Genomic DNA, 17610 nt, shown 5'->3' with positions numbered 1-17610 from the left:
ACTATTCTTTCATAACCTTAGGCGGGGAATACCACCCTGGAGGCCTTCTGTACAAATTATCGTCAAATGTCTACTGGAACCGACACGCGTTGATCATTGAAGAATTAGACTTAGTCTTCCTAATGGCGACTTCAATGAACACGCGTAAAACAGAAGGGGTTAATCCGCTGGGGCCCGCTTCTTGAACTTCATTGAAGAACTTGGGTTCTTCGGTGTGAAGTCAGAGACTCGGTTCAGAAAGAGACAGACACTTCCTTACAAAGGATTCCGAATGGATAACCTCATTATTCTGGCTTCTTAATAACGGCTATCGCACGTCCATAAACCTTAACGTTATTTATATGGTCTAACTGGAACTCTCCAAGGACTTCTGTATTGGAATTTAAGATGTTGGGATGTATCATCTCTAAAAGACCGTTTGCGTCAAGTGGATTTGAAAACCTATCCTGTTTGATGTAGATACTTGGTGGAATCCTCTTTTCACACGATCCTATGTAAATTGAGGTGAAGGAATCCTCGAAATGAATAGTTCCTCAAGTTTTCGACATTCATGCTGGCCTCAATGGTTTTATTGGACACACCATAACTGAAAGAGCTCAGTCACGCATCCACACCAGGTCACCACTGTATACACCGTGCCACACAACTATCCAGCTTAGGTCATACAATTTTCGACGCGTTGACCACCTGGAAAATACACTTTTGGAATCATTTGTTCCTGGCTTCTAACTTTACTGAATTTATACCATTCGATTATAAAGGTGTTAAGGACAGCATCGTTGTCAAATCCTGAATATCTGTGAAATCTTTAGTCGTCACCTATCACCAATCTCATTTTATCCCGACGGTATCGAGAGTTGGACAGCGATAAGAAGAATTGAAGGAGATAGTTAAGGGCTTTGTAGTGACAAACAGAAGTCATCTGAATGGTCCAGAACTAGGTTTTTGTTGATAAATACTTGCAACGGCATTGTGACCAATATCGGCCACCAGCGTGAATAATGTCGCCTCGTATAGAATCATAAATCATCACCATTCAAGGCTAAAACAACCGCTTGATTGTGTATGATTTTTGATAAGTGGTTTTAGATCGTCTTGTGAGTTTAAGGTATTTGGTCACCTGGGTGTTAGAACGTTCTTGACTTTTCAGCACGAGGTTGGAGAGATTGGTAAGTTTCTTCAGAATCATCCACAGATATAAGTTGAATTAACATCGAAAAACTGGAAGCAATGAATGGCCGTTTCCTAGTACTGCCCACCTCGATCGAATAAACTCAGTATGAGACTCCGTTTTTCTCATGGAACGGTCAGTCCGTGTAGATGACTCTAATCCCCCAATAAATATCTTCAAAGTGTAACTAGATCTTCAAAAATGTGAGCGCTACAGATATTATTGCACTTTAAGTGACATACCGTCATACTTATTATGGAAGATTGGAACCATCTTTCGAGTTTTGTTTAAGCGTATGAAGGTCGGGTGTCAAGTGCGGTTTCTGTTTTTCGATAAGGATGAAAACGGAGGATGAGACTAATAACAAGTTGGATATGAGCTTAGGTAAGATATTCCTGTGTCAGGTGAGTCACTTTTTACAGTTAGTATCGATTAGACTGGGCTATTTAAGATGTAAACTACGTTGTCAAAAGCCTGTAGGCTTCTATTGCTCATAAATTTTTGTTAACAAAAATTTGGGAAAAATCGGAAATTTAGCGACATTTAAAAAACAGAGCGACAGAAAGGGGAAATTCCGCTTTATTTCCCCCGGACAGGCGAAAAAGCAGACATTTTGGCGCATTTCCCCTTTACTTACGACTTATTTTCCAATGCATTTTCCGCTTTATTTCCCCTTTGTTCGCCTTTATTTCCCCTTTTTTGGTTGTTTGGGTTAGTACGTATGTATAAGACCAAATATCTGGCATACAGTTACCGTTCTCGGGATAGATTCTAGTGTCGCAAGATCATCCTAGTCTCAGACTTTAAGTCTGCTCTAAAACTGTCGGTTGAGTCAGAGTTTATGGTTATCCACTCTACCTATTTTGCACATAGATTTTTCGTGGAAATCCTTTTCGGGATAAAGTTGTTATCGATAGACTTTCCGAAAGTCAATCTGCGAGGAGATACTCTTGTTAATAAAGTTTCGTTTGGTGAATATTTTGATAAAATACTGCCACTTTCAGGAACAATTCAAAGATGTCCCGGACTTGATTCCCCCCTTCCAAGTGCAAGATGTTGTTTCAGGATCAGTCTGTGTCAAAGTCTAAATTAATAATGGGGAGTGAAGTAGCTGAGGTACTCACCAGCGCATTAGGACTGGTGTCTGACAAAATTTCGGAATGTATTCAGAAGGCCCGATTGGTTTTTGCCAGCTTGAGTAATTTGTGGCGAAAAAGAAATGTCCGTCTGTCAACCAAAGGACAAGTTTACCGCGTAACAGCTCTCTCCATTCTGTGTGAAACAGTCACTAAGAATTGAAGGTATTCTAGGTTACTGGTATTCGATCATGAATTTCTTCGAAGCATTGTTCTTGTATTTTGCTACCACCGAGTAAGTAATGTATAGATGAAAAGTAGGGTACTAAGTAAAGACAGCAAATTAATTAGTGAGGTAGTAAATATTCACCAACTAAGGTTGTTCAGATATGAGTCACACCTATTAGGCGGGCAATTTTTTTCAGGTACAAAAGTAGAGTGGAAGAAAGCGGCCAAACCAAGAAACGGCATCAGTCGTTGACAGTTGGATTGAGCCATGTTAACAGCTGTAGATCACCTGGTTGCGATCTGCGTGATTGTCGTAATCAAAGGTTAGAGACATTAAATGACGTGGCTCAAAATTGTTTGAAATGGCGCAGGTTCGTCCACTCTTTGTCTTACCTCAGATTCTTAGGTTCTAAAGTCCTCAAGATTTTTTGTTTCGTTAGTTTATAATTTATATTTTCCATGCCTAATCTCCTACATTACCACTCTTACTATTACAAATTCTAACCTGGGATTCGCCCTAACAATCTCACCTCTCTGTGCCAATGAGTTGCGGCAATGTGAGCCAATGTACATGCATACCAGGGTTCACGTTGTGTTCGACTAATTGGAAATATAACAACGATTCACCTAAAGAATGAGACGTAGTGAAATTGGCATCCCCGGTTTTTAGGATTTCAAGTGGTTAATGTAGTTATGTCTATATATGTATATATGTCTCGCAGTTTAAAGTGAAATAGAGTGTATACACCTACGCCATTGTGATTGATTCTGAGCCATATCACCCAGTCTCCAACTATTGGTTACGATAGTTGCGCGGACCCCAACTATCTACCAACACGGCTAAGACCAGAAGTTAGTGAATTCAAGGACTGATGCTACGTTTTGGTTTGGCCGTTTCTAACTTTCTTCCAACCATCCCCAATACTAGTCAACATTGTGCGTCGTGGTAATCGGTGTTTAGGCATACGTAACACGTGACCCAACCATTTAAGTCGATGAAGATCCACAACCTCATCAACTGGTTTATCATCATTCCCTAATACCCTACGTCTAACCTCATTATTACTTACCCGGTGATCCCAGCAGATACGAGTGATATTTGTAAGACATCTGTGGTCAACTATTAGTAGCTTACGAGTATCTTGTACTCTTAATGGCCACGTTTCGCAGCTGTATAATAGAAGAGAGCGAACTATTGCGCAGTATACTCGTCCCTTAATTGATAGACGGATATCTCGCTTTCGCCATAGGTGACGTAAGTTGGCAGAAACCAAACGGGCCTGGTACGTCCGAGAGTGGGGAGAGTCCACTCTCCCTCGAAACGCTCTCACATGGCCAAGCGTATATGGCCCCTGCCAGGGAAGTTCTACTCACTGCCTTCTCGCACCACGGGTGTTGTTTACGAAATTGAGAGGACGAAAAGCGAATGTCCGGCGCTATAACCGGGTTGGTGGATATGAAAGATCCACCTAGGGGAGTTGGAAAACCCTCATTCCAAACCAATAGTGCACATGGGCTCCCGTATCCTGAAGGAACAAATGGCGTATGGATTAATCATTGACCACCGGCTACCATGGGACTGCATCTCCTCACGATGCTCCACTGCCTTGTGGGTTAGACCTCTAGGTCAAAGGATCGGGGTGTGGCCCCCTAAGAAAACCACCTGCTCCGGTTTGGGCACCCGCTTGCGGCTTGCAGCAGCTGCATCTGGTAACTGCCGGAAGCTCTTCCAACTCATCCGAGCCACTGGCAGCAAGAAGTCTGGTGTGAGTGAAACAATCTACGAGGATGATGGGATGCCAATCACTAACATCTCTCGATGTCTTGGACGATGGGTGGAATATTTCGAAGGGCAGTTCAACTGGCCTGCTGCTCCGGCAACATCAACCAGTTTGTCCTGCCCCTCCCATGGCCGGTGACGACTGATCCACCAAACGAGGCGGAAGTCCGCAAGGAACTCCAACTCTTGAAACGCTGCAAATCACCGGGCCCAGATGACTTACCTCCGGCTCTTTTTAAAGATGGTGGTGACTTTCTGACTAAGGAATTGACTGTGTTGTTTGCAAAGGTTTGGGAGCAAGAAAGTGTTCCAACATCATGGATTTAGTCGATAGTCGTCCCTATCTTTAAAAAGGGTTCACGTCGTTCCTGTAATAACTGTCGGGGGATAAGTCTACTTCCGATTGCATCCAAACTATTGGCTTCTATCATTCTTCGTAGATTGTTTAAAACCCGAGAACGATTGATTCGCGAGGAGCAGGCTGGTTTTCGTTCTGGTCGAGGATCTATGATCACATCTTCACACTCCACCAAATGTTAGAACACCGTCATACTTATCGCGGGCCAACAATCGTAGTGTTTCTTGATATCAGGGCTGCCTTCGATTCGTTGGACAGGACTGTTCTCTGGGATTGTTTATTGAAGAAGGGTGTGCCTGAGAAGTTTATTAACATCTTAAAGGCCCTGTATACGAACACCTCAGGCAGAGTGAGGGCATACAACTACCTTTCTCCCTTGTTCCATTCGAGCAGTGGGGTTAGGCAGGGTTGCCCAATCTCACCATTCTTCTTCAACTTTTCCATCGACGACATTCTGGAAACAGCTCTGATGGATGTAAGTAATGGCGGTGTGGATCTGCTGCCTGGAGAACGACTTCTCGACCTTGAGTATGCGGATGATATTGTCTTACTGTGCGATAATGCCCAAGGCATGCAATCCGCACTTAATCAGTTGGCAATCAGTGTCCGCAGGTACGGCATGTGCTTTGCACCCTCCAAGTGCAAGGTACTCCTACAAGACTGGCAGGGTTCTCATCCTGTACTCACCCTACATGGTGAGCAGATTGAAGTAGTTGAAAAGTTCGTGTATCTAGGTAGCTACATAAGTGCTGGTGGTGGCGTGAATGATGAGATTGATGCACGTATAATGAAAGCCAGAGCGGCTTATGCCAATCTGGGCCATCTTTGGCGCCTTCGTGATGTTAGTCTGGCTGTAAAAGGTCGGATCTACAACGCGTCGGTGAGAGCAGTTTTGCTCTATGTTTGTGAAACCTGGCCTCTCCGAGTTGAGGATGTTAGACGTCTCTCTGTGTTCGATCATCTTTGTCTCCGAAGGATTGCTGACATACAGTGGCAACGCCATGTTAGTAATGCAGAGGTTCGGCATCGTGTGTTCGGGCGCAGAGACGATAATTCAATTGGTGTCACCATCTTGAAACACCGACTTCGGTGGCTTGGACATGTTTTACGAATATCGTCCCAGAGAATTCCACGTCGTGCATTATTTGCCGACTCTGGGACTGGTTGGAAAAAGCGGAGAGGTCAGTGTATGACATGGTGTCGTGGTATGAAAGAAAGCTGCAAAAGGCTGGCTTCTGCTGGTCCTTTACGACTCCCTGGCTGGGGTCCGAGAGATGGTGCAACACAGTGGCTAGAGACGTTATCAGATATGGCTCAGAATAGAAGCCAGTGGCATGCCTGCTGTAACCTTCTTTTACTTTCTTCATAAAGAGTGGCTATAACTTTCTTAACTGAGAGAGCTCTTCTGGTTGTACATTTCAGTTCCCCCCATCATTACTCTTCTCCTTTTCTTTTTTTCCTTTTATTTATACACATCTTCCTTCTCCTCCCATTCTCATTATTTTGTGTGGCGCACATGTATCCGGCGCCCTTTGTACCAATATATATGTGATTATATAAATAAATAAACGGGCTTACTGCATCCGTGCAGAGATTTCGTCAGTCATCAACCCTTTAGGGTTGATCATACTCCCAAGATAAGTGATGTTGTCGACGCGTCCGACTACTTCACTCCCTATCCTTAGTTTAGTTGTTGACGCAGGCCAGTCCTGAAGCAACAGTTTACATTTAGAGGTGGAGAAATGCATTCCAAACATCTTGGCATTGTTGCTCAAAGTTAACAGAAGACTGCATCTTATCAGCGTCTTCGCCAAACAGGACTATGTGATCTGCGTATTCTAAGTCGATAAGTGGACCTCCTGGTAGGAGATGGAGTCCTGAAAATTCCGACGACGAGAACGTTATTTCTAGCAGTTATTTATTTATTTAAACACATAAATATTGGTACAAGGAAGCACCAGATACATATGCGCCTCACAAATCTCATTCGATTTGTGTGAGGGCTGTGATGCTGCCCAGGTGCCCAAACTGAAGCAGATGGTTTTCTTAGGGGGCCATACCCCGAGCCTTTGACCTGAAGGTCTAGTCCACAAAGCAGTGGAGCATCGTGAGGAGATGCAGTCCCATGGTAGCCGGTGGTCAATGATTGATTCGTACGCCATTTGTTCCCTCGGGATACTGGAGCTCATGTGCATCATTGGTTTGGAATGAGGGTTTTCCAACTTCCCTAGGTGGACACTCCACATCCACCAACCCGGTTAAAGCACCGGACATTCGCTTTTCGTCCTCTCAATTTCGTAAACAACACCCGTGGTGCGAGAAGGCAGTGAGTAGGACTTCCCTGGCAGAGGCTATATATTCGCTGGCCATATGAGAGCATTTGGAGATGGAGAGCGGACTCTTCCCACTCTCGGCCGTACCAGGGCATTTGGGGGCATTTCTAGCAGTAGGTCCATGGTGAAATTAAACAAAAATGGAGATAGTGGACAGCCTTGCCGGACACCACTTCAGGTTGCAAAATCATATGATAGTTCTCTATAAGCTGTGACTCGACTGGTAGTGTTCGAGTAAAGAGTCTTCACAAGGTTTATGTACTTTTGAGGTACACCTTTCAATGACAAACACTGCCACAGAATTTCCTAGTCTACAGAGTCAAATGTTGTTTGTAAGTGAAGAGAAACTTTCATTGTCGGACGCTGATAAGCATACCTGTGTTCTGAAACCTGACGAATGGTGAATATGTGGCCTCAATGGACGCAGGAAAATTACACTAAGAAGACCCATTAGGATTGAACTGGAGGACGAGAAAGCCAAATGCGAATTCCAAAAACAACTGAGTTCACATCTAGGCAGTTCTGTAAACGAGACTGACCGAGATGCTGCTTGGAAAGACATACGAACAGCTGTGGAAACAGCAGTAACATCTATTAGTCATTTAAACCATAGGGCTCCAAAAAACCAGTGGATTTCCTCTAAGTCTATTTCACTGATGGATTCGCGTAAACTCAACCCATCAGGCTCTGAACATGACGAAGAGCGTAAACAACTTAGATCTAGGTTAACTAAAAGTCTAAGGAACGATCGTGAGCAGTGGTGGGCAACGAAAGCAAAAGAGATGGAAAAGGCAGCGGCTGTAGGCAACACCAGGCAACTATTCAGACTAATAAAAGAAACCGGAATTAAGAAGTCAAGTGAAAGTGAAACAATCTCGGAAAAAGACGGAACCCTTATCTGCTCTCAACCCAAACGTTTAGAGCGATGGGCGGAACACTTTAAGGAGCACCTTAGCTGGCCTTCAGCTACTGCACAACTACCCACTATTCCCAGAAAACCTGAATGGAACATTGAAGTAGGCCCCCGACCCTACTTGAAGTTCAAAAGGCTATAACCAATCTGAAACGAGGAAGAGCAGCTGGTCCAGATGGATTGGCTCTAACAGTCTTTAAGTATGGTGGTCCAGTTTTAGTGATCACGTTGACTAATTTTTTAGCTAAATTCTAGGAGTTTGACGTAATCCCATCAGATTGGTCACAATCACTGATTGTCCCAATATATACGGAGTCAAAATCATCCTGCGATAACCATAGAGGGATTACTTTGACCAATATAACATCTAAAATACCAGCCTCAATAATTATCGGACGCCCAACAAAGACTCGTGAACTGCAAACACGAGAAAATCAGGCTGGCTTCAGACATGGTCGTGGCTGCACCGACCATATATTCACTATTCGTCAGGTTTTAGAACACAGGTATGCTTATCAGCGTCCGACAATGAAAGTTTCTCTTCACTTACAAACAACATTTGACCATGTAGACCGGGAGGTTCTGTCGCAGTGTTTGTCATTGAAAGGTGTACCTCAAATGTACATAAACCTTGTGAAGGCTCTTTACTCGAACACTACCAGTCGAGTCACAGCTTATAGAGAACCATCATATGATTTTGCAACCTGAAGTGGTGTCCGGCAAGGCTGTCCACTATCTCCATTTTTGTTTAATTTCACCATGGACCTACTGATAGAAATAACGTTCTCGTCGTCGGAATTTTCAGGACTCCATCTCCTACCAGGAGGTCCACTTATCGACTTAGAATACGCAGATCACATAGTCCTGTTTAGCGAAGACGCTGATAAAATGCAGTCTTCTATTAACTTTGAGCAGCAATACCAGGATGTTTGGAATGCATTTCTCCATCTCTAAATGTAAATTGTTGCTTCAGGACTGGCCTGCGTCAACACCCGAACTAAGGATAGGGAGTGAAGTAGTCGAACGCGTGGACAACTTCACTTATCTTGGAAGTCTGATCAGTCCTAATGGGTTGGTGTCTGACGAAATCTCTGCACGGATTCAAAAAGCTCGTTTGGCTTTTGCCAACTTACGTCACCTATGGCGAAGACGAGATATCCGTCTATCAATTAAGGGACGAGTATACTGCGCAGCGGTTCGCTCTGTTCTACTTTACGGCTGTGAAACATGGCCATTAAGAGTAGAAGATACTCGTAGGTTACTAGTATTTGACCACAGATGCCTTAGAAATATTGCTCGCATTTGCTGGATAACCGGATAAGTAATAGCGAGGTTAGACGCAGGGTATTAGGGAATGATGGTAAATCAGTTGATGAGGTGATGAATCTTCATCGACTGAGATGGTTGGGCTACGTGTTACGTATGCCTAAACACCGATTACCACGACGCTCTATGATGACTAGTATTGGGGATGGTTGGAAGAGAGTAAGGGGCGGCCAAACCAAAACATGGAATCAGTGCTTGAAGTCACTAACTTCTAGCTTCAGCCATGTTGGCAGATGCAGACTACCTGGTTGGGATCCGCGTGACTATCGTAACCAATGGTTGGAGACTCTAGGTGACATGGCTCAGAATCGATCACAATGGCGTAGGTGTATACACTCTTTATCTTCCCTTAAACCTTGAGATTAAAATTGCTTCATAACTTTCTTCCTTCCTGTACTATATCCTTATATACAACCTATAATTTATATACTACCACCACCACTAAATTAACTACTATGAATCCGGTGTTGATCTTGTTGTTTATTTTTTTTATTTATTTAAACACATATATATTGGTACAAAAGGGCACCAGGTACATATGCGCCACACTATTTGTGTGTGTGGGCTGTGATACCGCCCGGGTGCCCAAACCGAAGCAGGTGGTTTTCTTAGGGGGCGACACCCCGAGCCTTTGACCAAAAGGTCTGATCCACAAGGCAATGGAGCATCGTGAGGAGATGCAGTCCCATGGTAGCCGTTGACCAATGACAGGTTCGTCCGCCATTCGTTCCATCAGGATACTGGAGCCCATGTGCACCATTGGTTTGGAATCAGGGTTTTCCAACTCCCCTAGGTGGACCCTCCGTGTCCACCAACCCGGTTAAAGCGCCGGACATTCGCTTTTCGTCCTCTCACTTTCGTAAACAACACCCGTGGTGCGAGAAGGCAGTGAGTAGGACTTTTGTGGCAGAGGCTATATATTTGCTGGCCATGTGCGAGCATTTCGAGAGGGAGAGTAGACTCTCCCCACTCTCGGCCGTACCAGGGCATTTGGGGGCAACTTGGACCGATGCATATATGTGCCTGGTCCTACGTTGTAGCTGACTGACTGACTGATGTGGTCGATGCAGCCACGACCATGTCTGAAGCCAGCCTGATTTTCTCGTGTTTGCAGTTCACGAGTCTTTGTTGGGCGTCCGATAATTACTGAGGCTGGTATTTTAGATGTTATATTAGTCAAAGTAATCCCTCTATGGTTATCGCAGGATGATTTTGACTCCGTATATATTGGGACAATCAGTGATTGTGACCAATCTGATGGGATTACATCGAACTCCTAGATTTTAGCTAAAAAATTAGTCAACGTGATCACTAAAACTGAACCACCATACTTACTGTTAGAGCCAATCCATCTGGACCAGCTGCTCTTCCTCGTTTCAGATTAGCAACAGCCTTTTGAACTTCATGAAATAGTTTGTAAGTCTTATTTCCAATCATCAGAAATCCTGAACAATTCGTAACATTTGTTCAAGTCACTGAAGTTCGTTTCAGTATTGGTACATCGAGTTATCACCGTGCCAGAGTACATATTGATTAACCTAAGGATTACTAACATGGTGCTGCTACTAGATGTAACTAATCCTACGAAGAGGATGTTGATCGACACAGTTGACGAACACTTTCAACTCAAAGAGACTAGTTTTTTCAGACTAAGCTGCTTTCACCGGAGCACTATAAACCTGATATTTTACAACTAGACTAGCAATAAGATGGCTCAAAAAATAGCTCAAATTACCATAAGCCACCTTGGCTTTGACTATACGTAAATTAATCCCATCATTCGTGCTACCATCAGCACTTACATAATGACATAAATACACAACTTTTCCGATTATTTTCCACGGCTCTCCACCAAGAGCAAGTGTAGTCACAGTTTCTTATTTATTTTGTAAAAAGACTTAGGACTTAAAAGACCCAGAATACACGCCATACCAGCGGACACTGATTGCCAACCGAGTAAGTGCTACTTTATATATTTTGTGTCATCATACAGTAAGGTAAATAATCAAAATCTTCAGGCAACAGACCCACACCAATGCTACCTGCATCCGTCAGCTGTCTCAAATATGTTACTGACGGTAAAGTTGAAGATAAATGGGGAGATTGGTCAACTCTGTCTAGCGTCACTGCTAAAATGGGACAGTGGAGAGAGGAAGTTGTATGTCCTCACTCTGCCTGAGTTGTTTTTTATAGGGCTTTAAAGGTGTTAGTAAACTTCTCAGGCAAATCCTTCTTCAGGAGGCGATCCCACAGAACGGTCCTGTCTAACGAATCGAGGGCGGTCCTGATGTCAAAAAACACCACGGTTGTTGGCCTGCAATAAGTTTGATAGTGTTCTAAAGTTTGGTGGAGGGTGAAAATATGACCAACACATCCTCGACCAGAACGAAAACCATCCTCCTCGTGAGTCAATCTTCCTCGGGTTTTGAACAGTACAAAGTATGACGGAAGCCAACAGTTTGGATGCAATTGGATGTGAACTTATTCCCCCGATAATTTGTATAGGTAATATGAACTCTTCCTAAATATGGGCAAAACGATTAACTCATCCCACGATATTGAAGCACTCTAAATATCCGACATTTGTAAATAACTCAGTCCGTTTCCTAAACAGAAGGTCGCCACCATCTTTAAAAAGGGCCGGAGGTAAGTCATCTGGGTCTGGTGATTTGTGGCTCTTTAAGAGTTGAAGTTCCTTGTGTACTTCCGTCTCGTTGGGTGGATCAATCGTCACAGGCTATGAAGGTCAGGTCAGTCAATTAGTCCCACTTTTGCTTTAGCGTTTAATAGGGTACCAGCCCAAGCCAAAGCGGATGAAAATGCTACAGGACTGCCGAGTAACCGCTTGTGAAACAGACTTCTCGAATCCATTAATAGAGAGCAAACTAGTATTACTTCAGTAATCGTAAATACAAGCCTCGAATGTACATCGTATATTGATATCGAGACTTTCGGAAAACATACTTAAACCTATTTGTTGTTCGATCTGCATCAGTGGGTAACTGTTGAAGGTGGCCAGTTTTAATGACGCATGTGGTTTCAAGAAAGCTTATTCTGATTCTGTATTCGATGGTAATATTCAAACTTTCGACCTGTCAATGACTTGAAGATCGTTTAGACAAGGTAGAACTTATCATAGAAGAGCTACTGGTTTAGTTAGAAAAAGACAACTAAAGTGTATACAAAATAGAGATGAAAAAGGAAATATAGTGAGTTTATAATGAATTTGTTTTTAATTAGGCATTTGTAAATATCATTTGTATAGATGGCAAAGGCAATCAGGAACACTTCCTTCAATATTAATCATCATCGTTCTCTCTGAGGACTCAAACAAAGCAGGAGGCCACTTCGAGCCTACCACTTAAAGGTCTAATCCACAAGGCAGTCGTGAAACGTCAGGAGATGCAATCCCATAATATTTGTCGGGTGTGTTATGCTGTCCGGTGGGGGTATAACGTAGGTAGAGGAAATGTTCAGCGTAGATTTTTTGTCGAATATCATGGTGCATAGTGTCCATGTACAATGGGATGTGGGGACCTGGACAGAGGTGCCCATGTTCGAGATTCTGCATTGTATACGACTGGTGATTAATTGATGCATAAATAATTCATAAATTATTCCCATTCATCCCATGCTACTTTTCCATGTATTTCAGTGAACAAAAAAGTAAAGAACTTGTCATCATAAAAAATTAAAGGTTTTCTAAGAATCGGAGTAGTTTATCCATGGTCATTATCACAGTTACTTGTATTTTCGCTGAGTGATGTTCAATTTATTTCGACAATAAGCAAAGTTCCCACTTGAAATCTGTCTCAGTTCGAATGAAGTTTGGTTACTTGTTAATAACTCCGTCTATCATGGATGTTGCAATTATAACATCGCTTAAACTTAATCATTAATTTTCGCAACTCATGAATTATCTTTCTCTTTTTTTGTAGATGAAATTATCAAATTGGATAAGAAAGAAGCTCGTAAAAATAAACGAGTTCAACAAACGAATAGCTATTCGTGGTAGACGCCAGAATGTTTCTCAGTATCAACAAAAACCTCGAATATCTGCTGCTGCAACCCGACTACGTGGTTTAAGGCAGAAACGACTTTCTCGAATCAATCGTCCTATTCAGGGTTCTTCTTCTCAACCTCAAGCTTTAACAAAAAACAAACGTGTGTTCACTGTAAAAAATATCCGCTCAAGTAGATCGACGGCACAGGCGGTCCTTCGCCGAGCTCAGAGAACCGCCGCTGCTGCTGCTAAGACAGCTGCTGATGCCACTGCACTTCTTCAGCGCAATCGTATTCAACGTCAGCAGTTGTTTAATGAACGAAGAAACATTCAACCAACCTCTCGCATTGGTGCGCACTGGTTCCTATAAATAATTTTGTTTATGATCATAATATTATTATTTTTTCAGTAATAAGTTCATAAAGTATTTGTCCCTAGAGGTTGGCACTTACTCAAGTGTTAGATTGACTGTGCAAGGTTACATGAATAAGCTTAATAATGATTGGGTTTATACGATACTGGATTAGCTTTTCTCGAATGAATCATTCTTCGTCGTTTCTATTCAGTAGTGTTCCTCAAATGATTCCTACGACTAATTTAATTGATGTATTCTCAGTGATATCCCCGAACATGAACGATTGGAAGCATTTATTTCTTCTTATAGCCTATGAAAGACGTCCCTCAAGACGGAGGAGCGCTCCTGCTTCAACAGTCGGTTCCCGAGGAGCTTACAGTACACCTCAAGTCACTGGTCGTTCGTGGCAATCAGAGCAGCAATCACATAGTTTTCAAAGACGTCCACGTCGTAGATCCCTTCAGGTATTGGGATCACCTCAAGGTAAACTAACTTTTCGGTGCTTGTTTTTCACAATTTTTAATTTCGGGTTTCTGGCCGTATTTTCCGATGATTCATATGTACCATATTACATAAAAACCTGAACACCAAGTAAAATTTAGTAGTGTCTTGGCTTATCACTAACTGCTTGAATCACAAGGAATTTCTAAACCGGCTTCAGGATACGACATACGGTTTCCATCTAATTCCCGTATAATAGGTGAAATTGATGGCACGGAACGCCACTTGGATTTCGTTTTTTCTGACGCTTCATGTTAAGCTTTTGTTGCTTATACAAAATTACACAGACTATGGCTTAAAAAAACGTTTGTAGTTTTCTTGAAGGTGTTTTGTTCAATGGGTTCGATTTTGTAGTTTTAATTTGTCTTTCTAGACAATATCGTCCGCACAAACTTAGAAATAAAGAGCCTTTATAATTTCTCCATCAGTAACTTACAGATTATTCTGTCAAATGGGGAAATCGACTTAGTATTACGTATAAGCGTATTGTCACAGTCCGCACCTATTTTGATTTTTTTGTTCCCGGATCTGAAATCAGACTTCATAGTTCACTATCAGTCTTTCGATTAACCAATAAATTAGGTGTTCTTCAATGTCCATTGACCATTAAATGTTAGGTTTCTGTATGGTTTCTATATTGTCATTTATCCACTATTTTATAACGTTTTCCTAGCTAATATTTGTGTTCATAGTTTTCCACGTACATATATATAGGTAAATATATGTCATGGGCTTTGACAGCTTTTAATGTTTACACAGACAAAGATGGAAAACTAACACTTTGTGTGATTTAGTGTTCTCCATACTTCATATGGCATGCAGATGATATTGAGCTTATCTTTGATAGTGTATCATTTGTTTTGGATGATATAAATTATAGAAGTTTCGTGTGCTTGTTAGCTACAACCATTGTTAAAGACCATGATTTGGCTATTATACCTAAGATGTCTTGTATAAATAGTGAGATTATTTGTTTTTTGGCTTCTACAGTCGATTTTATATATTGCGGTCAATTCCATAAGGATTTTTAGTGAAGTTTTGTAGGAAGTAGTTAGGTATTTCATTTCGTTTCTCCGTGTAGTATGGGTGCTCCAATGTTTCTTTACTACTTTGAATACAAAAACTTGAGACTCAAGTATTTTAGAAGCCAACCCTACACAGAACTTTTAGTTGCTGTAGTAACAACCAAACTCACTAAATTCGCTGGATCCAAACCATATTCAAAAAGTGTAGAGATTCTTTCAACGCCTTCAATTTGCTAAGAGTTGGATTAATACCTGATAGTTATCTTTTAGAGGAATAGATACCTATAAAACCCGTGAAAATTGTTATTATGCGACCCATCATGAAACTCAAAGTTAGCTATGGAAACTACTGCTTAAAGAACATCAGAGACCACAACTAGATTCAAGCCTTTATGCTGACATGAACTTATTGTAACCTGTAGTTTAATTTTATTTCTCTAATGGTCTTATAATTTCTATATGGTTTGATTAATGGTCTTTTTCATATGACATCTAGGTAGACGGACATCGTTCCGTGGAGCCCTATCCCGAAATACTTCCTTACGCAACAACACCTTTGTTCGTAATCAAAGGTGGGGTCAACGAACAAATTTCCGAAGTAATAGCCGAGGTCAACAACGTAATGGTTATACGCTTACGGCAACTGGTCGTCCAAACTCACGGGCTCGTAATGCAGAATATCTTGCTCAAGCTCGTGCCCTTATCCAAGCACAGAATGAAAACGCTCAGCGGTATGATCTTGACAATCCAAATACATCGGTGTGGAACCCTAGATCCTACAGCGCACCACACAGAAACCTGAACTATTATGCCAAATATTGGGACAACTAATATAATAATGGGAAATCTTTGATCTTTCACAAGTTTTTTTCACACAAAAATCGGCTTTTGATTGCTTTTAACAGTACGTTAAAGTATTCTACTTGTACTCACGTGTAAATGTACTATTGTTATAAAAAGCTGACTGTCGTTGACAGTGAAGCTAACAGCTGTGTGTTTTTTTTTATCGCCCTTGATATTCACAAACCCAACTCATTTCAACTATATCTTCTGTATGTAGAACGGTAATTTTTAGCATTACTTATTGGTTAAATTTTGTACTTTATGTAAAATTTCAATCACCAAGCATTTCATTTGGATTATTGCACTGTGGTGATGTTATTTTCGAACTGGTTGCTTTTTAAATGTATTAGTAAATTTACACATTGTTGTGCTGTAAGGAAGTTATAATAACAATTCTATATCAATCTGTTAGTTTTATTTATTTATTCCGTAATGTTGTAATTGATTTCGAGCCATGTCACCCAGTCTCCGACTATTGGTTACGATAGTTGCGCGGACCCCAACTATCTACCAACACGGCTAAGACCAGAAGTTAGTGAATTCAAGGACTGATGCTACGTTTTGGTTTGGCCGTTTCTAACTTTCTTCCAACCATCCCCAATACTAGTCAACATTGTGCGTCGTGGTAATCGGTGTTTAGGCATACGTAACACGTGACCCAACCATTTAAGTCGATGAAGATCCACAACCTCATCAACTGGTTTATCATCATTCCCTAATACCCTACGTCTAACCTCATTATTACTTACCCGGTGATCCCAGCAGATACGAGTGATATTTGTAAGACATCTGTGGTCAACTATTAGTAGCTTACGAGTATCTTGTACTCTTAATGGCCACGTTTCGCAGCTGTATAATAGAAGAGAGCGAACTGCTGCTCAGTATACTCGTCCCTTAATTGATAGACGGATATCTCGTCTTCGCCATAGGTGACGTAAGTTGGCAGAGGCCAAACGGGCTTTCTGCATCCGTGCAGAGATTTCGTCAGTCATCAACCCTTTAGGGTTGATCATACTCCCAAGATAAGTGAAGTTGTCGACGCGTTCGACTACTTCACTCCCTATCCTTAGTTCGGGTGTTGACGCAGGCCAGTCCTGAAGCAACAATTTACATTTAGAGATGGAGAAATGCATTCCAAACATCCTGGTATTGCTGCTCAAAGTTAATAGAAGACTGCATTTTATCAGCGTCTTCGCTAAACAGGACTATGTGATCTGCGTATTCTAAGTCGATAAGTGGACCTCCTGGTAGGAGATGGAGTCCTGAAAATTCCGACGACGAGAACGTTATTTCTATCAGTAGGTCCATGGTGAAATTAAACAAAAATGGAGATAGTGGACAGCCTTGCCGGACACCACTTCAGGTTGCAAAATCATATGATGGTTCTCTATAAGCTGTGACTCGACTGGTAGTGTTCGAGTAAAGAGCCTTCACAAGGTTTATGTACATTTGAGGTACACCTTTCAATGACAAACACTGCGACAGAACCTCCCGGTCTACATGGTCAAATGTTGTTTGTAAGTGAAGAGAAACTTTCATTGTCGGACGCTGATAAGCATACCTGTGTTCTGAAACCTGACGAATAGTGAATATATGGTCGGTGCAGCCACGACCATGTCTGAAGCCAGCCTGATTTTCTCGTGTTTGCAGTTCACGAGTCTTTGTTGGGCGTCCGATAATTATTGAGGCTGGTATTTT

The 17610-nt window shown here is 42.0% G+C and overlaps 1 protein-coding gene across 1 annotated transcript; it reads left to right on the top strand.

The window, feature by feature from the left end:
• Window positions 1-1509: 1509 nt before the first annotated feature.
• On the top strand, window positions 1510-16316 carry Smp_175910 (putative sperm nuclear basic protein PL-I; the record flags this gene model as incomplete). The annotated part of the gene is given in 5 exon segments (XM_018799855.1): window positions 1510-1555; window positions 13124-13197; window positions 13202-13538; window positions 13853-14026; window positions 15566-16316. Coding segments are annotated over 5 exon segments (966 nt in total). The 3' UTR covers window positions 15901-16316.
• Window positions 16317-17610: the final 1294 nt, after the last annotated feature.

Source organism: Schistosoma mansoni, chromosome W (genome assembly GCF_000237925.1).
Source record: "Schistosoma mansoni strain Puerto Rico chromosome W, complete genome".
NCBI lineage: Eukaryota > Metazoa > Platyhelminthes > Trematoda > Strigeidida > Schistosomatidae > Schistosoma > Schistosoma mansoni.
Note: the sequence above shows the minus strand (reverse complement) of the source record. Positions and strands in the feature narration are given on the sequence as shown.